Raw genomic sequence first — 24,191 nt, forward strand, 5'->3', positions numbered from 1 at the left:
GTATACACGACATTCCCACATAATTTCTTAAATCATTGAGGAATTGGAGACCAAACAATCATTCATGTTAGTTTGTAGAATCTATGAAACTAGAGACATACCATTACACTAGCAGAAGAATATCATCCACATAATGCTGAAGATATAAAAGGCAGACAAATACAAGAATTATCACTGCAGCATCTCAGACTAAATATACAACACCTGGAATGCATTCTGAGGAGAAATGGATACTTCACAGTTGCATAAGAAGTATCATGAAACCTAACATGAGGCAAAGTGACATGTCAGAAGAAGAAATGTTGGATAGTGCCTTTCTGCCATACATGCCCAGAGTGAGGGACAGAATCAGCTGTACCTCATGCAAACATAGTGTAAAAACTCCTAAAACTAATCAAGACCATAGAGTTTTTCAGATCAGCAAAGGTCAAAAATGACCCACTTGCATCTTGGAAATAAATCACGTACTGTGTACATGTGGAGTAGTCCATGTTCGAGTGACTGAATATCCATCAATACCAGGATCACTCATAAATGGTTTAAGACTGACCCAGGTTATAAGATCACCAGCATATAGATTCTCGCTGTGAAGAAGAGCTACAATGTTTGTTTGTTCGGGAAGCCATAGAACTTCAGAAACATGACAAGAGTTTCAACAAGGAAAGGAAAGGCTCAAGGTAAATGGATCCTAGACTCCTGCGAGGCAGCAAAAAATTTTTGCAGGTAGCAATGCGAGAACCACTTATAAATGATCTCAGATGATGGCACAAAAGGTACATATAATCTCTGACTGTGGACTCAACTACAGTTTTCCACCAGGTATGGAGGGTGAACCTTAGACAATGCCAGCCACTCAGGCTGGTAAAACATCAGGAAAATTGGCTGAAGATCCCAGCATACATTAACAAGTGACCACAAAAGCCTCAAAAATTTTGCAAAAACAGACATAATGTTTTATGGGATAACAGCAATCAGTGATTTTATAATGTTACTTAAAATCCATCTTGATTGCAAATTTTTTTTTATTATTCATATGACCGGTTTCGGTTTATTCAGAACCATCTTCAGATCTGATATTTCAGTTACAGGAGTAACCTGTCCAAATCCAGCAACTTTCACATGCATATCAGATCTGAAGATGGTTCTGAATAAACCGAAACCGGTCATATGAATAATAAAAAAAAATTTGCAATCAAGACGGATTTTAAGTAACATTATCTCAAAAATTTTGTACAGCATAACAGCTCATGCATCCAATTTGCTTATAAGAATAACATCCAGAAGGACTGTCAAAGAAACCTGAGGATCTGGTAGACAATGATCAGTTTAGATTTAACAACATTACAAAAAGATAGATTTCTACTCACTGGAAAGATAATCCATTAAGTTGGAGACAGGCACAATGAAAAGACTGTTACACATTATAGCTTTCCGCCAAAGCTTCTTCAGTAAAGAAAACACATATACTTACACACAAACAAGCACATCTCATAAACACAGCTGCTACCATCGGCAGCTCTGACTGGAATGTTGTTTATATTCCAATCTGAAGTTTCCATTGTTCAATTTAGCTTTAAGAAAGATAAAGGTACCAAAGACAGTTGCACTTTATAATGAAGTCAAGATTTAAGGAAAGTAAAGAAACTTTCAAGGTATTTGTTGGCTTAAAATAGTTTGACAAGTAAATGGCTATCAGATAAATAGGTATGAACTGTATGGAAAGGCAGGTATTATATCGTTCAATATGTATAAGAACCAAGGGGGGATTTTAAGAATGTGAGACCAGAGAGGTGCTGAGATTAAAAAGGTTAAGATTTTCCAATGGCATTGCTGTCCTCAGTGCAGGTGAGGAATAATTACACAATCTGTTGAATGACATGAGCAGTCTACTGAGCATAAAAAATGGTTTGAGGGTAAAAGCAAAAAGCAATGAGTAGTAAGAGAAATGAGATTAATGATAAAATTAACATCAAAATTGGGGGGCTATCTGTTAGATGACATGAAGGAAATCTACTACCTCGGAAGTAAAATAATTCATGATGGATGAAGCTAGGAGGATATAAGAAACATATTAGCAGAGGCAAAGTGGGTATTTGTTGCTAAAAGAAGTCAAGTAGCTAGTATCAAACATACATCTTAATTTGAGGAAAGTAACAATATTATGAAAAGGAAAGTTGCTACTCACCATGTAGCAGAGATGATCAGTCATAGATAGTCACAACAAAAAGACTTTCACAATTAAAGTTTTTGAAACGCAATTCATACACACAACTGCAGTCTCACTACCTACTCCAGTCTGGCAACTAATGTCACCTATCCCATCAAAGGCAGGGCTACCTGTGAAACCAGTCATTTGGTCTATAAGCTAGGCTGCAACCACTGTGCTGCATTCTATGTAGGCATGATAACCGGGAAGTTCTGGCTGTCTGCATGAATGGCCACTGACAAACTGTGGCCAAGAAACAAGTGGACCATCCTGTTGCTGAACACGCTCCCAAACATAAGAACCTTCATTTCAATGGCTGCTTCACAGCCTGTGCCATACAGATCCTTCCACCAACACCAGCTTTTCTGAATTGTGCAGATGGGAACTTTCCCTGAAATACATCCTTCATTCTGGCCTCAACTTTCTTTAGTAACTGTCCTCACCCATCCAACTCCCTTCTCTGTTCCCATTCCAGCACTATACAGCTGTAATTCCTCCACCACACCCAGTCTTTTCTTCTTTTTTTATTTCTCTCCTTTTCTGCTACTTCCCCCCCCCTCCTCCCCCCCACTCAATTTTCCACTGTCCTCTGTCTAAACTTAACCTACAGTGTTTCACTGTCCGCCACCCCCACCATACTATCCCCCCCCTCCCTGCCCCCCAGCCTCCTCCTTACCCCCACCCAGTCATCACTCCCACCATGCACTGATGCTGCTGCTCACAGCGTGGTTTTAGTTGCTTGAGACTGCAGTCGTGTGTGTGAGCATTTTTGTGTGTGTGTGTGTGTGTGTGTGTGTGTGTGTGTGTGTGTGTGTGTGTGTGTGTGTGTGTGTGTGCGCGCGCGTGCGCACACGCGTGCATTTGTTGACAAAGGCCAATGACCAAAATCTTTAATTATGAGAGTCTTTTTGTTGTACCTATCTGGACTCAGCATCTCTGCTGTATGATGAGTAGCTACTTTCCTTCTCATAATATTCCGTCCTGTCCGCCGCTCGTGGTCTCGCGGTAGCGTTCTCGCTTCCCGAGCACGGGGTCCCGGGTTCGATTCCCGGCGGGGTCAGGGATTTTCACCTGCCTCGAGATGACTGGGTGTTTGTGTTGTCCTCATCATTTCATCATCATCCAGGACAGTGGCGAAATTGGACTGAGCAAAGATTGGGTAATTGTACGGGCGCTGATAACCACACAGTTGAGCGCCCCACAAACCAAACATCATCATCATCATCAATATTCCATCCTGGATTTTCCATTGTTTGATTTAATTTGAGGAAACATTTTTGAGTATGTTCATGTGAAGCACAGCATTGTATGGAAGCAAAACATGAACCATGGGAAAAGTGAAAAGAACAGAGCCAAAACATTCTAGATGCATTGTTACGGATGGATGGTGAAAATGGAGTGGACTGATAAGACACAAAATAAGGAGATTCTCTGCAAAATTGGAAAATAGTGTCTAGAAGAAATATGAGGATAGTAAGACATTTCTTAAGACAGCAAACAGCTTTCCTGGTACCTGTACTAAAGTTGGCAGTAATGGGTGAAAACTGCAGGGGAAGACAGACATTGTAATATATCCCACAAAGAATCAGAGGTGTTGGGTGTGCATACTACTCTGAGATAAAAGAGATTGGCACAAGAAAGGAAGGCATGACAGCCACATCAGACTAGTTAGTACATTTTCTCTCATTTGAACTTTTTCATTAATGATCATTCACAGTTATAGACAGTAGTAGCATAAAAAAATTAAATATGAAAATGAAATGACTTACACTATGCATAGATATTTCATCTGTAGTGTGCCATAGAAAAGAGTGAGCTCACAGCCATAACAATCTTTGTTCACATAACTGATAATATAAAGTATACATTATATAATTAAATTAAAAATACAAATTGATACAATATTTGCTTTGCAACTTGTACCACACAGAAGAATTCTGTTCACCTCATAACTGGATATTGCAATTATGATTCATGGAATATGCAGATAACTAAAAAACATCGTCAATGATCTTCTCAGCATGGGTCATTTGGAATGAGCAATGTGTCTAATCTACTGCTGTATTGATCTACAATCAAAATTTCCGTACCTAGAAACCACTACCAAAGTCTGGAATGGTACTTTGTGAAACCATCAGTGTTGTTTAGGCAACTGTTTGTATTTTTCAAGACAATGCTCATATAATGTTTTGTGCCATTTTTGCAATTTCATCAAGAGACTGTGCTCTGTTCACAAAGAAAAGTGTAGACTTGGCTGAGACCCTGTAAAACCATAATGTGCAATGCTTCTTCTTACCTTTGAGTAATGTGTGTATTCAAAGCAGGTGGTACTCCTTGCATACACATAGCACAGCTTCTTTTTATGAGAAAATCTTGATGATCATTAACATGAATGTTCAATTGTGTCTTTCTATTTTCCTAACTTTTCCAATCATACACTTTTGTGCATAAGTGTTAAAGTAATTATGTTGTTCCAGTGTCATTGAAAGTAGACGTAAATAACTGTATCTATGTGTATAGCACAGTTAGTGTAAATGCAAGAAGAGAATTAGATTTCTGCTTTGCCCGATAAAATTTGTAACATTTGTTTACAGTACTTTTAATGTTTTAGTGTACAGTATAAGATATATGACAGCTAAAAAATATTATTTTCTGTTTCAGCACCAGTTTTATTCTTTTATATTTTTTAATGTATGTGTTCTATTGTTATTTAATCATGTTTCTGTCTGCAGGCTAGCTCTCTCATTTTACATGAGTGCTATTATGACTGCTTTGAAGCCAAGGGTCTATCTGGGGAGCCAGAAGGTACTTCTGCAGCTGTGCCTGCAACAGATGACCAACCAGATGAATCACAAACCACAGTTGCCGATGAGTCACAGACAGCCCCTTCTACTATCACTGATGCCATGGATTTGAGTGAAACTGAACCACCAGAAATTGATCTAGAGGTACATAATGTAGCATAATCCAAAGGGATATCTGAAGTGTGATTTTTATATAATAAGAATCTTTTTTGAATTATTCAGTGTAGATATGAGTAAGAATTGCATGTGAGTGAAAAACAGTGTATAAATTCTATACACAGAAATGCTAATATGTGCACACTTTCTCTTGATGTCTTAGATTACTAGTTTTCAATCAGCTGAAATAATAATGCTTCATGCAAATAGATCAGTTACAATGACAACTGCCAATATTTGCAGTCAGCTTTTTGACTTTGAGTGACTACAGTACAGTTGTTAAACTTCACTATATGTAATTTCAAATTTAATGGAGACTGATATTTAAGGTGTGGTGGAGCATATGTCAGTTTATAGGGCACTACTACAGTTCCGTTAGACATTTAATTGTTCATTACCTCTGCAAGTAATTTCTTTTATTGGTCCCATTACATTAGTCAGTCCTATGTCTACTCTAAAACCTTTCAAGTAAAAGTGTGTGAACCATATATTATTTTTCAGATTTTCTGTTGGGGCACATATTTATGTATGACCTACTTGTGTAGCTTTTAACTGTACCCTGAACCTTACAAAAACACAACTAGCTGCCATTGTTTCTTTGTGTGTGTGTGTGTGTGTGTGTGTGTGTGTGTGTGTGTGTGTGTGTGTGTGTGTGTGTGGGCGTGCACACACACACACACACACACACACACATATGCTTGCGTGTGCACATTTGATATTTTACCATTCTATTCATAATTTTCCAGTGCATGTTTTATATTCTCATGTATGATTTGGATTACATTTACTGTGCCTTGCTTGGTTTGTTTCCTGTCAGCTAAAAATAGCCCAGATCACAAACTTACAAATTAAAAAAACTATTACCACTTTTTAATCCCTTTTAAGTAAGTACATTCACCAGCAGCCACTATCAAAAACCTGGATATGTGAAAGGACGTCTTCTTTGAGTAAGGTTAATTTACTATAATTATCTTTGTGTACAATTATATTAACATTTTTGTACCATATGAGAAAGTATCTATATCTTCATCAATAATCCACAAGCCACCATACAGTGCATAGCGGAAGTATCCTGTGCTGTATCCTGTGTCACTGATAGTCATTTCCTTTCCTGTTCCACTCGCAATTAGAGCAAGGAAAAAGCTACGCACCTCCGTATGAGCCCTAATTTTTCATATCTTACCGTCATGGTCCTTACACGCAGTGTATGTTGGCGGCAGTAGAATTGTTTGGCAGTCAGCTTCAAATACCGGTCCTCTAAATTCTCAGAATAGTGTTTCATGAAAAGAAATCCCTCCAGGGATTTACATTTGAGTTCCCCAAGCATCTCAGCATCACTTATGTGTTGTTCAAACCTAAGGGTAACAAATCTAGCAGCCCACCTGTGAATTTCTTCAATGTCTTCCTTCAATCCCACTGGGAACGGATCCAAACACTGGAGCAGTACTTGAGAATAAATCGCACCAGAGTCCTACATGCAGTCTCCTTTACAGGTGAACCATTCTTTCCCAAAATTCTTCCAGTAAACCAAAGTCGACCATTTGCCTTCCCTACCACAGTTCTCACATGTTCTCTCCATTCTATATTGCTTTACAACATTATGCCCAGGTATTTAAACAACTTGATTTTGTCATGCAGGCACTAGTAATACTGTATCTGAATTTTACAGTTTGATCTTCCTATTCATCCACATTAACTTAGATTTTTCCACATTGAGATCTAGCTGCCATTCATCACACCAACTAGAAATTTTGTCTAAATCATCTTGTATCTTTCTATGTATCTTCCTACAGTCACTCAATTTTGACACCTTACCGTACACCACAGCATCATCAGCAAACAGCAGCAGATTGCTGCCCACCCTCTCTGCCAACAAATGTCTGCTTGTGTCTGTGTATATGCGGATGGATATGTGTGTGTGTGCGAGTGTATGCCTGTCCTTTTTTCCCCCTAAGGTAAGTCTTTCCGCTCCCGGGATTGGAATGACTCCTTACCCTCTCCCTTAAAACCCAAATCCTTTTGTCTTTCCCTCTCCTTCCCTCTTTCCTGACGAGGCAACCGCTGGTTGCGAAAGCTAGAATTTTGTGTGTATGTTTGTGTTTGTTTGTGTGTCTATCGACCTGCCAGTGCTTTTGTTTGGTAAGTCTCATCATCTTTCTTTTTAGATATATTTTTCCCACGTGGAATGTTTCCCTCTATTATATTCAAATCATTTATGTATACAGATAACAACAACGGTCCTGGCACACTCATGATGATACCCTTGTCTCTGGTGTCACTTGCTGTCAAGGATGACATCCTGGCTTCTATTAGTTAAGAAGTCTTCAAGCCACTCACATATCTGTGAACTTATTATTCCATACACACGTACCTTCGTTAACAGCCTGCAATGAAGCACTGTGTCAAACATCTTCCAGAAATCTAGAAATATGCCATCTGCCCATTGCCCTCCATCTATAGTCCACAGTCTATCATGTGAGGAAAGGGCAACCTGAGTTTCTAAAACCAAAGCTGAGTTTCTAAAACCATGCTGATTCATGGACATAAGCTTCTCAATCTGAAGAACCTTTTTTTTTTTTTTTTCAAACTGATAATATGTTTAAAGATTCTGCAGCAAACCAAAGTTAAGGCTACTAGTCTGTAATTTTGCAGGTCTGTTCTTTTATCCTTATTATATACTGGAGTCACCTGTACTTTTTTTCCAGTCATTTGGGACTTTGTGCTTGGCAAGAGATTCACAGTAAGTCCATGCTACGTAAGGGACCAATGTGGTAGAGTAGTCTTAGTGAAACTGAATTGGGATTCCATCTGGCTCTGGTGATTTATTTGCTTTCAGATTTTTCAGTTGTTTCTCTACACCAGGTATGCTTATTACAATGTCATTCTTACGGGAGTCTGTCCAATGGTCAAATGACAGTATGTTTGTACTATCCTCCTGTTTAAATGATTCCTTGAATGTGAAATTTACAACTTCAGGTTTTGTTTTGGTCTCTTCAACTGTCACACCAGACTGGTCAACAAGGGACTGAATGGAAGTCTTATACCCACTTAGCAATCTTGCATAGGACCAGAATTTTCTTAGTTTCTCTGCCAGATCATTTTGCTAAGATGTTGATGTATGCTTCATGCATAGATCTAAAATATAAATATTGAGTTATATCTAATTTAAACAAAAGAAATGCAATACAACCATAAAAAACAACAACATAGAAACACAAGACATTAAAGTACATTGGCAGTTCATAAGTGTTGCTTGAAGTTAGGCTGTAGTATGTATGGTAAACTTTGCCTCATCACAGAAAGGATTGCTGAACACAATCTGTCATGTCTGTGTCCCTTCGTGTAGTGTCACAGGCATGGAGTCTTTTTTACCTAAGCATGATGATACTCAGAGATGGTAGGATAGACTGAGAATCAAAGAAAATCCTTTACTGTTCTTACTCTGCCCCTTTTATCATGTCTGAAATGAAGCTGGCATAGCACTTTTCATTTATTTACTCGCTTGGATACCTACTTTTTCATCTTTGTCTCTTCTCATCCCCACAACAGATAGATCCCTCTCAATATGGGGTGTAAGTAATTCTGTCTGGTGTGTGTGTCTCAAATTTGAAATGAGACAATGTGTAGTTTAACAACTTGGTAGTGTGTTTTATCCAATTTATATTACAATCAGTATGTTGAAGAAGTTTGAAGATTTTACCTTAGTAATCAACTCATGTCTGTGACAAAATTTATTGTTGGTGATGTACCCTTTGATGTTATGCATGTTTTTTAAAAATTTTTTTAACTAAATGAATGATTACCTCTTCTAATATTACTGTTGTCTGCTGAAAGATAGAACCTGTACCATCTATAAAAATAATAAATGCTACTTGTTGCATATTGAATGAAATTTAATTCCTATACATGAGTGGAGTGAGTTCTAGACCATGGTCTGAGCCTAAACCAGCATCTTAAGTAAGAGCTTGTGATAGATCTGCTTACAAGAGCATTCTTCTTCAGAACATGCAGCTGCATGGTACTGATCCTAACTTGTATTTAAACACCTAACATTAAGAAGTATTCGTATGTCAGTCCTCATCTGGTCACCTGTCAAGAATCCACAACTCATCAAATGACAAACTTTTTTGCTAAGTTTCAGGCTTTTATCTGTGACCTGGATATGCTCCCTTTGAGTCATCCTAAAACTTAAGATTTCTTTAAGTCACATATACAATTTATACAATTTCAATGCTCCTCCCAAGCCTTTGGCTTCTTCTTCCTCTTAGATTCACATTTTTTAAAAAATTTTTTTTACTTGGATCCCCTCTTCCATTCCAATTTTTTTTTTACTTTCTTTCCTTTTTTGTTGCGACTAACACTCCCCCTTCTTATTTCTTTGCCAGTTCTTTATTTTTTTATGTTATCCCTGAATGTGTGTTAATACCACAATGGCCATCTTTTGCCCATTAATACAAATGTTCTATTAGCAAACACTCACAGTAGTATAGTCGGTGTGACTGTGGTGATCCCTACCACAGCTGTTTGCTGACATGGAGCAGTCTTCACTTTATTATACTGCATTATACAGGTATTACGTTCACCAATCCAGCAGATACCTTTCCTCACAGTCCTATTAATATAAATAACCCTATGTGGTTATGATTGCCTTCACTTCTAATAATTGCCTTCTGGATAGGAAGTGAACACATTATTTTATTAAAGGAAATCCTAAATAACTTCAATGTGAAGCTGTTCCTGGCATCATATCACTCAAATTATATTTCCTTGGTATAGAGATAGACTGTGTCTGTTGTTTTAAATACATTTTTTCCAATACAACATGTGTGATATGTTTCCAACATCAATGCAATAATTACTCCAACCCTCCCCCCCCCCCCACCCACCCACCCACCCACCCACCCAAAAAAAGTTTTACTTCAGTTCTTGTATGTGATATTGACACCTTACTGTGAGTTAGTAGCTAGCTCCAACAGCTACTGTCACAATGCTACTTGTCTGACATGAAACAGTAGTTGAGCCCCACACGTGGGATGCCACTGGTATCATTGCAATATCAGCAGCAAGTTTTGTTTTAATTATTAAAACAATGTCCAAACCACCAGATGTAAGTTTAAATTGCCATTGACAGTGGCGACCTCATCGTAATACTATTGCAGGTATGGTCATTGAGCAAGGTGGCACAGTGAGTAGCACACTGGACTTACATTGGGAGAGTAACAGTTCAGATCCACATCCAGTCGTCCTGCTGTAGGTTTCCTATGATTTCCCTAAATTTGTTCCATGTAAATGCTGAAATGGTTTGTCAGAATGGGCAAGGTTGATTTCCTTCCCCACACTTAAAAAAGCTAACAGTCTGAGCATGTGCTCCATCTCTGATGGCCTAACTGACAACAGAACTTTAAACCCTTATCTTCCTTCCAAGCATGGTTGGTTCTCCACGAAATTGGAGAAGTACTAAATGAAGCTTGATCTGGCAACAGCTGGTTAAAGGGCACAAGAAAGGAAGGAAGTCAGGAAATATATTTATATGCAACATTAGTGAGTGGTGGGGGAAGGAGTAGGAGTGATGTGATGAACTGGGGTTGAGATTGGATAGACTCAGGCATATCAATGAAGAAAACACACAAATTTATGTTTGAGTCTAAGTCTAGGCATAGTTCTAACATGTCATTTTCCAACAACAGTAATCTGACAACTGTTAGAAATTAGCAGTTATTTGGACAACTATTTCTTAATCTGTATACTTCTCTGACTCTGCTTTCTAGGATTACTGGAAATTAGTTAATTACATCTTTCTTCTGCAGGTACCAGCAAATCCCTCAGATGATGGCAGCAGAAGACGTCGACAAGCAAGATCTGAGTCAAAAAAAGAACTGCCTCATCTGTGCCTACAAGCAGATGATGGAACACAGATGTGCCATGTATACACAGAGTTTGGTGGTGGAATTGGTCTGAATACCAGCCTTTTATCTGCTGCTGAGACAGAGGGGCGCTGGTGTCAGTACCAGCTAGGTCAAAGTGTTTCCTGTCGAGTGAATGATGGCCCTAATTGTCGAGTCCGCTGTGGATTGCAGCAGCCATATAACTTGTTTCCTGAGCCAGAGAAGCTGTGTGAACGTTCAATAGGTGATCCTGTCCTTACATTCTGGCTGTACCTTGTGGTGAGTAGTAATCAAAACTGTAAAGACATCGGTGTTCCGAACATAGTGTAGCTATGACAATAAATGTGAAGTCCACACTTTATTGTTTGCGCTATTTATTATTCCATTACTTATTGTTGTTGTTGGATACTTTGTTAATTTGCCCAAACAAAATGGTTCAAATGGCTCTGAGCACTATGGGACTTAACTTCTGAGGTCATCAGTCCCCTAGAACTGAGAACTACTTAAACCCAACTAACCTAAGGACATCACACCCATCCATGCCCGAGGCAGGATTCGAACCTGCGACCGTAGCGGTCGCGCGGTTCCAGACTGTAGCGCCTAGAACAGCTCGGCCACACCGGCCGGCTTGCCCAAACAGATAGCAGGTCTACTTCTGTTCCATTTCTCAGACAGGGCATACCAAAAATATTTTTTTTATCTAAGTCTGTATATACAGTAATTTAGTGATATAGGCAAAAAAGTAACTAAATTACAATACTGATTAGTCATAGAAAGACAATGCAGATTGCCTCCATTATGCCCATCTGAATCTGGAATCCTATATTCCTGTCCGTCATAGTCTAATCATTCTTTAATTGATTTTTAAGAGGAAGTTATGTTTCTTCAAGGCAAAAGCTCATCTAAATATTCCTTAGAATATAATTCAAGGAGTAATTGGAAACATTATCTTTCTCCCTTTGTCACAACTGTCATTCCAGTTTTCTTCTTTTTATCATTTCCACAGTGCTTCTCATTTTCCGCTGCACATGCCCTTCCTTTCTTCTTAATATACTCTTATTATATTAACATTTTCATTCTTCTGTAGCAAATCTGTCTATCTCTAATAAATCATCCTTTCTACAGAATTCTTCTGTTGCCAATATAATAATTTTTCTGGGCAATTTGCACTTTTATTTAATATCTCCTTTTCTAACTGTAGATACTTTTGCCGTAATCTTCATCCGGTAATTTTCTTCTTGTTTCACAGTTATGACCAGTTGACCTCAAAATCTGCTGCACACTTGACATGATCTACATGATAGAAAGAAGGGATAGAAGAAAAACCATCAATAAAATAGAGTAACAAATAGAATAAAAAGGGAAAGAGACCTAAAGGGGAGAAAAATTGCAACTAATACCAATGGAAGAAGGAAAAGGGGCTAGCATGAGTCAGCAAGAGAGTGGTAGGATAAGAGATGTGAGAATTTATCAGAGAGAATGTTTCCGTCTCTGACACAAAGGGAAGCTTGTACCAGGAAGTGATATCTGGTGTTTGACAAGGAAGTGTTAGTGGCCCTCTGCTGTCCATTACCTATATAAGTGATTTAGTAAACAATCTGAACAGCCTGTGAGGTGGCGGGTGGAATAATAGAATAAATGTTTTGTATTTATGCTGTTTGCCGTTCTCAACACTGGCTCTCTAATTACAATATTGGCAACCAGAAAGTGATTAGCAAAACGTGAAGCCTGGAATTAGAATTCCTAGTGCCCACTTCATCTAAGAAATACATTTATAGCTACAGCTTAAAGCTCTGAGGAATTAGGAGATTGTCTGGGATTCATAATCAAAAACCATTCTCTCTAAAATGTTCACTATATTCTGAAAGTCACAGACCAAAAAGAATCCACACAATCCAACTACGAGAGCTGTTCAGAGTCTAATGCGCTGATGCCACTATAACTGTTCAAATTAAATGTTTAAGTGAATGCTCGCCATAATTTGATGATAATGTTCATCAAACGCCACGCTAAATAATGGTAGAATGTCTGTCCTGCGGCGGCATGTGAAAATACCACATACGCAAACTAAAGATAGATCATTAACGTCATCCCAAAATTAATACTTCACTCGAAAACGATTTCATGGTTACGCGTATCCAGAGTAACTTATTACTGCATCCGAGGCTGTTTATATCAACGATACCGACGCGACGCAACTCCCGGAACAGGTGGTGCGCTAATCAGCGTCTGGAGAGAACTGGGGCCTTCCTCTTCTCACACAGCATTCTTACATATAAAGCCGCGGTGCGGATGGCTAAGGGAATGCCTGATCAAATCTGCTCTCCCGACTAGCCGCTGGGTTAGTAATGCACCACTTTAAGTTATCGAATAAATCATTGCTTCCTTTGCTAATGGCCAATGAAGGTTTCAATTTAATTGTGCTATCAACACACAGGTAAGTAATCATAATAAAAGTCTGATGTGGCTAAGTCAAATATTTTGGGTGAGAGAATTAATTTAATTACACTACACGCAGTAGACGAGCTCTGAACTTGCTCTTTGGAGATATGCTATAGCTATAGTTTTATAGTTATTCTGTTGAAACTTCTCACATTTTTATGATTATAGCGGATCTCCCTTCTGCTGAAATTTAAACATCCTAGCTTTATTTATTCGCCTACTTAATCTATCTTGCTTCCTTAATTTCTAAGACAAAAACCAGAAAATTATGAATTTCAATTAAAATTTTAATTTGTAGGATCCAGAATACTGTTTCTACTAAATTATTATGCAAAAGGAATCTAAATATAAATTTTTAAGTTTTTAGCTCTTTTCTGTTGCGCCAATGATTTTTACAGAAAAACATCCAAATTTCGAAAATGGTTAAAGTTATTGAACTGATATTCAACACATATTGATTTAGTATTACTCCTGACATGCTAGAAACATTTCAGGTTATTTACTTGATTTTTAAAGTATTGCGCAACATTTATGATGTCAGAGCTAGTTACAGAGGACTGGCTGGCACACAATGGAAAGACTGATGTGAATTTTATAAGGTGTGAGTAGGCTGCTTCCCTATAAGCCTCTTAGATTGTTTGCAGGTGATGCCGTTGTTTCCTATCTAGTAAAGATACCAGAAGTCCAAATCAATTACAAAATAATTTAGACAAGGTATCTGTATGGCGCAAAAAGTGGCACTTGACTCTAAACAATTAAAGAGAGTGAGGTCATCCACATGAGTACTAAAAGAAATCCATTAAATTTTGGTTACATGATAAATCACACAAATTCAAAGGCTGTCGGTTCAACTAAATACCTAGGTATTATAGTTATAAACAACATAACTTGGAATCATCACACAACAAATGTTGTGGGGGAAGTGGAATAGAAGACTGTATTTTATTGGCAGAACATTCAGAAGATGCAACAAATCTGCTAAAGAGACTTCCTTCATTACATTTGTCCATCGTCTTCTGGAGTATTGCTATTGGGTTTGGGAGCCTTACCAGGACATCAGAAAAGTTCTAAGAAGGGCAGCTTATTTTATATTATCATGTGCAAGCTGGAGTGGCAATCATTAAAACAAAAGTGTACTTCATTATGGCAAGATGTTTTCACAAAATCTGAATCACTAACTTTCTTCTCTGAATGCAAAAATAATTTGTGATGGCTGACTACATTGGTATAAATGACCATCGTAATAAAATAAGAGAAATCATAGCTCACACAGAAAGATATCAGTGTGGAATGGTAGAGAAATAGTCTAAAAGTGTTGCAATGAACTTCTGCCAAGCACTTAAGTGTGGATTTGAGTGTAGTCACGTAAATGTAGACATGAGAGGCTCAGATTGACCATATAATGTAGCAAGCTCTCAAGATCTTGTGCCTTGGCAAAGAGCATGCCAGTAACAGGGTATTCAGTGTCTCTAAGGTATGTAGTTCATCTGTGTCAGTTCATGAATTCTGTCAGTGTGGTATTGATCACCTCCTTGTAGAAGCTGTGCAATAAAGATACATCAGTTGGCAAATTACGTGAGCAGTTTCACATGTGGCCCATGTCTTTAATGTTGTATGTTTGGCCACTGGTGGGACTGGAGTAGGCAGCAGTTGGTTTAGTTGTTGGAACCTTGGAGTGTTTGCGCTGATGTGGGAATATTAAAGTGTTTGACTATGATGTTGCATAGTTTAGGAAGGCAACTAAAAGCACCTCTGGGTAATGTGTGGATGGTGTCAGAGTATTATGATGTGGTGTGTTTGACATGGAAGGACTGGCAACTGTTAAAGTGAAAATATTGTTCTTATTTGTAAAATCCATGGTGGAATAATGCCAATATTATGAAAAGAATAGATTACTACTCACCATGTAGTGTAGATGCTGGGTCGCAGATAGGCATAACAAAAAGATTGTCAAACAAGTAAGCTTTTAGCCAAAAAGGCCTTCATCAGAATCTCTCTCACACACACACACACGACAGCCAGTTGAGCTGCATTTACACGTGTGTGTGGGGCGGGGGGGGGGGGGGGGGGGGAGGGGGCTTTTCATAATATTGTTTATATTTGTAAGTTTAATGTGGACTGTGATTGTCATTAAGCCTCACATGAACTGTTTATTCTCCTTAATAGTGCATTTAACTGTTGTCATGTGCACATGGAAGATAATGTGGTAGCCTTAACCTGCAAGAAGATCCATCATAATAATTTTGCTACATAAAAATCTGATGTGTTTCCTATGGAAGAAAAATTGAATTCATTCCTGATTTCATATTGTTTGCATTTTAATAATTGCATATTTCACTCAGTGATTTTTTGAAAGAATTTTGGCACTTTCAAATGCAGACATGAGCTGCAGGAACAATAGGAACTGATAAACCAATAAGAATAAAAAACAGTGTTTCAGGTCACAGTGTTATTAGTTTATTGGTAACCAGTTTAATTATTCCAAAGGCAGCATCTTTGGAACCTAAATCATGCCAGCTGGCAGCATGCCACATTATGTAGACAGCTACAGTGCATTTCTATGTGAGTTTATGTCAGTTCAGTGCACTGTAGCTGTGTATTTGCAAAGAGCTGTTGGTTACCAGTATGATTTTTGCTCTGAAGAAGCTGCCTTTTGAGTAACAGTACTAGTTAGCAATAAAGTAATAACACTGGGACCTGATGCGGTGTTTTCAGTTCTTACCTTTCTACTTTATCTCACTCAGCTGCTGTCTGAGTTATGTAACTGCACACAAGATCTGCAAGGTCTTCACATTTGCATCATATTCAAATGCCTAATTCAGTTTCACTTTCTCCTGGGGTCATCATTTTCCATTCTTCTGAAAAGCTTCAGGTATGAGGCTTCCTTTATCATATACCTTTGCCTGTGCACTTTAGCTTGGATGAGCAACTGAGTCTTTGGTGAAATTAAATGTTTACTAAGTATCTGTCTGTGAAATGACACATATGGGGCACAGCAAAAAATAAGTACATCTTTATTATGAAGTTAAAGGCTTACTGCCAAGGAATAAAATTATGCAGTGCAAAACATACTGAACATGAAAATATGACTCAGCAGCAACATAGCTTAACATCATTAAATAGAGGAAATGCCATATGGCCTGATAGGATGCCTGTTTAATCAATAATATTATGCAAAACAACTTATTCCACCTATAACAGCAGTCTATTGTGGACCACTGCGCCAATGAGATGGTCCAAGTAAAAGAAAAAAGATAGAGATTATTCTTATTTCCAAGAAGATATTTAGATGATGCGTGTAATTATTTTTTAGTTTAAATATTTCAGAGAGACAGAGCTGCCTTAAAGCTAGACAGTTGCACAGGTCAGTGGAGGGAAAAAAGGGCAACTTAGACAGCACAAAGCATAACAATTTCAATATATTTGTATTTTTTCATTAAAACATAAGATGCTTCTTAAATAAGAAATATGAGCTCCTTATATCACTACAGGATATTGAAACATCTGAAGATATTTCTACAGATATGCTCCATGTGATAGAATATTATTTGGAAGTCACAGAGACTGATCAGATGCAAGTAGATCGTTAAAAGCTAGTGTACAACTGGCATAATACATACATCAAAAAAAGGTACAGAAAATTGGAATAGAGATCAACTTAAACATCATTTCAGTCCTTTTTATTGCTCATGAAAGCCATACATTGCATGTTGTACCACCATACAGCAAGATCTTCAGAGGTGGTGGTCCAGATTGCTGTACACAACGGTACCTCTAATACCTAGTAGCATGTCCTCTTGCATTGGTGCATGCCTGTATTCATAGTGGCATACCATCCACAACTTCATCAGGGCACTGTCAATCCAGATTGTCCCATTCCTCAATGGCAATTCAGCGTAGATCCCTCAGAGTGGTTGGTGGGTCACATAGTCCATAAACAGCCCTTTTCAATCTATCCCAGGCATCCTCGACAGGGTTCATGTCTGGAGAACATGCTGGTCACTCTAGTTGAGCAATGTTGTTATCCTGAAGGAAGTCATTCACAAGATGTGCATGATGGGGTCGCAAATTGTCATCCACGAACATGAATGCCTCACTAATATGCTGCTGGTATGGTTGCACTATTGGTTGTAGGATGGCATTCACGTATCATAAAGCCATTACGGTGCCTTCCGTAACCACCAGTGGTGTACGTCAGCCCCTCATAATGCCACCCCAAAACAGCAGGGAACCTCCACCTTGCTGCACTCACTGGAAAGTGTGTCTAAGGCATTTAGCCTGACCGGGTTGCCTCCAAACACATTTCCGACGATTGTCTGCTTGAAGGCATATGCGACACTTATCGGTGAAGAGAACGTGATGCCAATCCTGACCAGTGCATTTGGCATGTTGTTGGGCCCATCTGTACTGCGCTGCATGGTGTCGTGGCTGCAAAGATGGACGTCGTCATGGACATCGGGAGTGAAGTTACGCATCTTGCAGCCTACTTCGTACAGTTTGAGTCGTAACATGATGTCCTGTGGCTGCACAAAAAGCATTATTCAACATGGTGGCATTGCTGTCAGGGTTCCTCTGAGCCATAATCCATAGGTACTGTCATCCACTTCAGTAGTAGCCCTGGGGCGGCCTGAGTGAAGCATGTCATCGACAGTTCCTGTCTCTCTGTAACTCCTCCATGTTGGAACAACATCACTTTGGTTCACTCCGAGATGCCTGGGCACTTCCCTTGTGGAGAGCCCTTCCTGGTACAAAGTAACAATGTGGACATGATCAAACCACGGTATTGATCATCTAGGCATGGTTGAACTACAGACAACACGAGCCTTGTACCTCCTTCCTGGTGGAATGACTGGAACTGATTGGCTGTTGGGGCCCCTCTGCTTAATAGGCACTGGTCGTGCATGGTTGTTTACATTTTTGGCGCGTTCAGAGATATCTCTGAACAGTCAAAGGACTGTGTTTGTGATACAATATCCGTAGTCAATGTCTATCTTCAGGAGTTCTGAGAACCGGGGTGGTGCAAAACTATTTTTGATGTTTGTATAAAGGAGAGGGGAGTGGCTACTTGCACATAAAGTAAAATAAAGTTCCAGGCCACATATCTAAATGAGTATTGCATTTCAATAATGGACTTACGACAGGTCGTCAACAGTAAATTTAACATTTCACCAAGAAAATGAAGTAATGCAACAACTGAGAATTTATTTCTACATGCAGTTGTGCTAACAGACATATAATAGTATAGAAGTACACACACTGTCCTAGCTTTTGGAACTAATAATTCCTCCCTTGTGGAGGAGAGAGAAATTGGTTCGGAAGGCAAAAGAAAAGGGCAAGTCACACAGGCTCCAAGATGAGAGGGATCCACTGGTTATTTTTAATAAGTCATTTTTCTTATCCAGTTTTGTCTGTTTTAACTTGTCGCTGCCTTTAGACAACTTTCTGAACTTGGCAGCTACATAGGTAATAGAACACTGTACTTGTTTTTGTTATAATTTTTCATTAGCGGTTTCAACAAAGCTTTCAAGATCAAAGAAGGCTTTTATAATGATCCTTTTACTCCTGAAACTCGTTTGAAGTTAGACACTACACCACCAAAACTAAAAACAGAAACGTAGATTTTATATAATAAGATAACGATAAATGTTTTTTACTGATTCTGTTCTCCCAATAGTTCTTTTTTTCCCTTTTTTCAGATACGATCTGTTGCAGACATATTTCCAACAGCTGGACTAGCACTTTTAGATGCAGCTCTTGTAATTGCTACAAGAGACAAAGGTGGCATTGGTCGTGAATTCACATGGGGAGGAATTGGTGCTGCACTCTGTGCCCCAATTGTTGGAGTGATAACTTGGCTGCTCGATCTCACAGCATATCCTGTGCCATTTATTGCTTTTGCTATAATGATGGCTATTTTTGCTGTCGTTGCAATGGCAGGAAGATCATTACCCTTCTCCAGGCCAGAATGGTGGGCTCATGTGCATCCTCTTGGAGGCCTCAAAAAACATGGTGGAGAGCTGGCTGTCCTTTCTGTTATCTTGCTGCTCATGGGAGGTCTCTGGGGTGCTCTGGACTCCTACTTGCCATGGTAAGATAATATAGTAACAGTTGAATACATGAAGTACATATTGCGTATTTTACAGTTAAGATCTACACATGGAACAGCTTCTTGTGGCAATAACATATTTTAAACTTATACAAGTTTCATAAAAAGTAGTGTATTTAATCATGTCTTATATAAAAGAAGTTTAAGAAAGATACCTGAACTGACCAACTTTTAATTTTTTAAGAAAATCTAAACCACTAAGATTGCACTAGTACATTGCTTACTTTAAACTACAGTACCCATATTTAGATAATTTTTCCTTACAGATTGGTTTTAAAATTGGCATAGTGTTTTCTTACACAGTGTATAAAAGGGAAGATACATTATAAAATGCTGCAGATTAATGTGCTTAACAAAGAAGACATGATATTTATTCATTGTGCTGGGTCAGGAGGTTAAATCAGATACTGAAAATTCATTTCATGTTTTTATTTCCTGAAACTATAAGCTAAAACATAAATAATTCAATCTACAAAAATAGAAAATAACTATATCAAGTGAAACACAAAATAACACAGAGCCAGTACACACTTCTGTTTTGATCAAAACAATTGGGGAATTGGGCTTGATGTGAAGAGATATGTTCCAATACAGCTACATAGGAAGTGTACTTTCATACAGAGTGTAATTATGTGTATACTGATGCAGCTACTTAAAAATTATTGTATACATGACTTGAAATGTGAGGGGACAATGTTTACACCACCAAAATATATTAAGAGATGAAGCTTCCTCTGTTCTAGTTATGAGTAAGTTGATGACAGATATTGTAATAACTAGATAAGAATATGTGTTGGATATGCAGATAAACCTAGTCAAACCATGAGTCTGTGTGTCTCTTCGAAGTATTTCGAAGCTCAAAGCATTTCAATATGTAATTTTCTGTAAGGTTGTACAGGAATTCAGCCATTTATACGTTCTGGAGGAACACAAGATCACATCTGTAGTGAAGTCGTCGTCCATTGCCACTGAGCTGAATAATTTTGATGGAACTTGTCACAGAATAAAGACAAGGTCAAGATAGTTACTCACTAATACACCATCACAAATAGTTTCATAACAAAGCACTAATATTATTTGTGATTGAATACTGCAGTCACACAGAAGAAATAACACTAATCACATCAGTAAGGAGGCACTATTTGTCTTGGTGTATTAGAATGTGACTGTTTCACGACCTTGAACTGTATGTGTTGTGAGAAATTTGATAAAAATAGGTCAACTCAGTTGCAGTATATTAGTGGTTTACTATTGATGTGTTCTTGCATTCAGTGAGAGAATGTTGTATATGAGGTCTAATTCTAAGTAAATTTGTGCATTTACAAAATATGTTATTTGAAAGTAAGATCTGTTCATCTCCAACCATGTCTGCTTTCATCTATTTGTTCATTCCACTGCTCAAGACATTTTGCTATGTCATTTTCTTTAAGATTGTACAGGAGTTCAGCCATTTATGCGTTCTGGAGGAGCACAAGATCACACCTGTAGTGAATCCTCATCCATTGCCACTGAGCTGAATAATTTTGATGGAAGTTGTCACAGAATAAAGACAAGGTCAAGATAGTTACTCACTAATACACCATCACAAATAGTTTCATAACAAATTAAGCAGTTTTTCCCCGAGGCAGTGTATTATAGATGAGCAGGACTATTTCACAATGTTAAAAATTTCCTTTATGACTAAATGTTTTATCTACTTGCTCCCTTGTGTTGTTCTTAAGCCATTTACAGAAACTGTAGAATGAATTTCAGTCCTGGCATATTATTATGTGGCATATTATCATGTGGATCCTTTTGCAATCAGAGGAATGTAAGGGGTTGAATAATAATTATTCTTTATCACATGAAGACATGAAATAGCTTAATTTGTACATTTGTTCATTCATATTGGACATACAAACTTGCAATATTTAAAGTAAATTGTTTACTGTACTGTTATTTTGTAAACCATATCTGTTTGTTTCATACTTTCCTCTTCAGGACTGTTCTTTCTCTTCTTATTCTTCTTCTTCTTCCTCTTCTTCCTCTCTTTGTTCTTGTTCTTCTTCTTCCTAGTGATGTCTTGCAGTCACAGGATTTTCTTTTATTTTTTTTAATGTTAGTGATGGATCCCCTTCCTGCTGCCACACTCAGCTAACTTAATGGGGGAAAGTCATGTACACAATCTGCCTATGAGTCATATAAACATTGTTCTACATAGATCATATTTTAATTTTTTGCTGTAGGCATTCCAGTAAGTAATGCTTGTGTTTGGATGTCCATCAGACAGTAACAATGTGCAAAGTGATTTGTCACACCATTTGATGCTCTATCAAATCTGTAGAATCTAGTGTGATGCAGTTTACTTATAGGGCTATGGTGTAAATAATTTTCATGAAAGATGAGCATTGGTTACTTTTCTGGTGCCTGTTAAGTACTATGGTTTCCATCAAAACACTCTAATTTGACTACAACACATATTAAAACTATTGATGGACATCTGTCCATTTTTGAATCCCAAGTTAAAGACCGTTATTTTTCTAGTCCCATCTATTTCCACTTCGCTGCTACATATTCCATTACTGTCCTATATTTACCAATGTAGCATATGAGTTGTCAAAATCTGTTTTAAAATCACAGTTATGCATTCTTCAGCTCCATGTGTTTCTTACTGGACAATATTTATGACTACTGTAGCTTACAAATATCTCTGCCAAGCTTGGTAATGGAAAGTTGTGGTAGAATATAAAGAACATCTTACCAAATAGTAGAGGCACTCAGTGCATGACAAGACACATAAACAAGACTGAAAACTTTGCTGACTTTCAGATGAGTCCTCTTTCAACTAGAGTACACATCCACCCACAAATACACATATCTGTACAACTATATTATGTTAACTGTTCTCTCCCCCCCCCCTCCCTCCCTCCCTCTCTCTCTCTCTCTCTCTCTCTCTCTCTCTCACACACACACACACACACACACACACACACACACACACACACACACACAAAACCCCCCTCCCCCTTGTGAATGGAGAGAGAGAGAGAGAGAGAGAGAGAGAGAGAGAGAGGTGTGTGTGTGTGTGTGTGTGTGTGTGTGTGTGTGTGTGTGTGTCATGTACTGAGGCAGGTACCAGTCCCCAGTCACTTCATTAGTTGGATGTGCGAAATCACAGAAAAACCACATCCAGGCTGGCTGGCACAGCTTCCCATCCTGGAATTGGTGCTTTAACACACACGGTTATCCAGGCGGATCAAATATATCCCAGAGACTATTGAGAAAGAAATGTAATGATGTCTTTCTTCAAAAAAGTCATTACTATGCTTCCAGCGTGTCTGCTTCCTTCTCAAACATACTGTATAGGCTCAGTACATGTTTTTGTGACATACAGGCACAACTTACTTGTACTCCACAAGGTATTAGTCTTGTTCAATTGAGGCTTGATAGAGACCTTAATAATTCCATTTTCTGTGTTTAACTTCCATTTGTTGAATTCCGTTATTATTGTCAGCCAACTTTATCTAAACCAAGTTAGACACTTTAATGCTAGATGACTATGTATTCAATTTTTTGTTTTTTCAAATGCTGTTCCTTGCCGTAGCTTCCAAATAATTCTGAAATTTCACAATTCTGCAATAAATTGCAATCTTTATTACTTGCAACAGATAATAATTTAGTGGTTGTGTTTTATTCACATATGTGGTTTATCTTTTTAATTTCATGGTGCATTAATAGTTGAATAGTTTTACACAAATGAAAGAGGCTTCATAATAATCTAGTTAATACTTAATTGTTTATATTTCAAATTGATAATTACCATTTTCATGGAAATTTATAGAAAATATCTTTGCTAGTGCTAATTAAATGCTCTTAATTTTAGGCATTTGATGGAGCTAGAAGACCATAACCAACTAATTATAGGACTGACAGTGACAGTTGGAGCACTCTGTGCCATTCCATTTTTGTGGAATGCTGAGCATGTAGTGGAATACTGTGGTCATACCAATTTACTCATCATTGCTTTTATTTTCTACATCATAAGATTTACAGGTAATCAAATTGTATTCAGTATTCTGAAATTAAACATTTTTGTTTACAGTTTGAACATGTGTAAAATAAATTTTTATTTTCAGTGTTTTCATATCTCTCAAATGCATGGTGGTCTCTGCCTTGTGAAATAATGGAAGTTTTCACGTTGAGCCTCATGTGGGTGACAGCGATCCTGTATACCCGTCACCTTGCTCCTCGGCATCTCACTGCAACTGCTCAGGGAATGGCAGTCATCTTCCATTTCTGTTTAGGTGTGTACTTTTATTTTACCTTTTACAAAAAACAGGTGTATAATAATCACAAATATCACGATTTCAAGATTTTTTTTACAAGTTTTTGAACTAGAAGATATTGAATTCCATTTTCTCATGCACTTTTATTTACTGCATACTCTGACAGTTGTATAGCTCAGTTGTTTTATGTTGGTTCACATAGGAATTCATTAGCTGTAAGTTTTATACAGACTTCATAAATGGCACTTACAAGTTTATGTTATTCAGTAAATTCAGAGATGTTGTCTGTGATCTTTCAGTTCACGTACCCAGGAAGCTAAGGAATCA

At 38.0% G+C, this 24,191-nt stretch overlaps 1 protein-coding gene across 1 annotated transcript in view; it reads left to right on the forward strand.

Moving 5' to 3' along the window:
- LOC126175608 (uncharacterized) overlaps nucleotides 1–24,191 on the forward strand; it is a 331,979-nt gene that overhangs the window by 280,721 nt on the left and 27,067 nt on the right. Inside the window, exons 5-9 of the mRNA XM_049922489.1 lie at nucleotides 4,939–5,154; nucleotides 10,974–11,330; nucleotides 19,190–19,581; nucleotides 23,462–23,631; nucleotides 23,715–23,882. Of these exons, the coding sequence (XP_049778446.1) occupies nucleotides 4,939–5,154; nucleotides 10,974–11,330; nucleotides 19,190–19,581; nucleotides 23,462–23,631; nucleotides 23,715–23,882 (1,303 nt within the window). The remainder of the gene's footprint in view (nucleotides 1–4,938; nucleotides 5,155–10,973; nucleotides 11,331–19,189; nucleotides 19,582–23,461; nucleotides 23,632–23,714; nucleotides 23,883–24,191) is intronic.

Source organism: Schistocerca cancellata, chromosome 3 (assembly GCF_023864275.1).
Source record: "Schistocerca cancellata isolate TAMUIC-IGC-003103 chromosome 3, iqSchCanc2.1, whole genome shotgun sequence".
Lineage (NCBI taxonomy): Eukaryota > Metazoa > Arthropoda > Insecta > Orthoptera > Acrididae > Schistocerca > Schistocerca cancellata.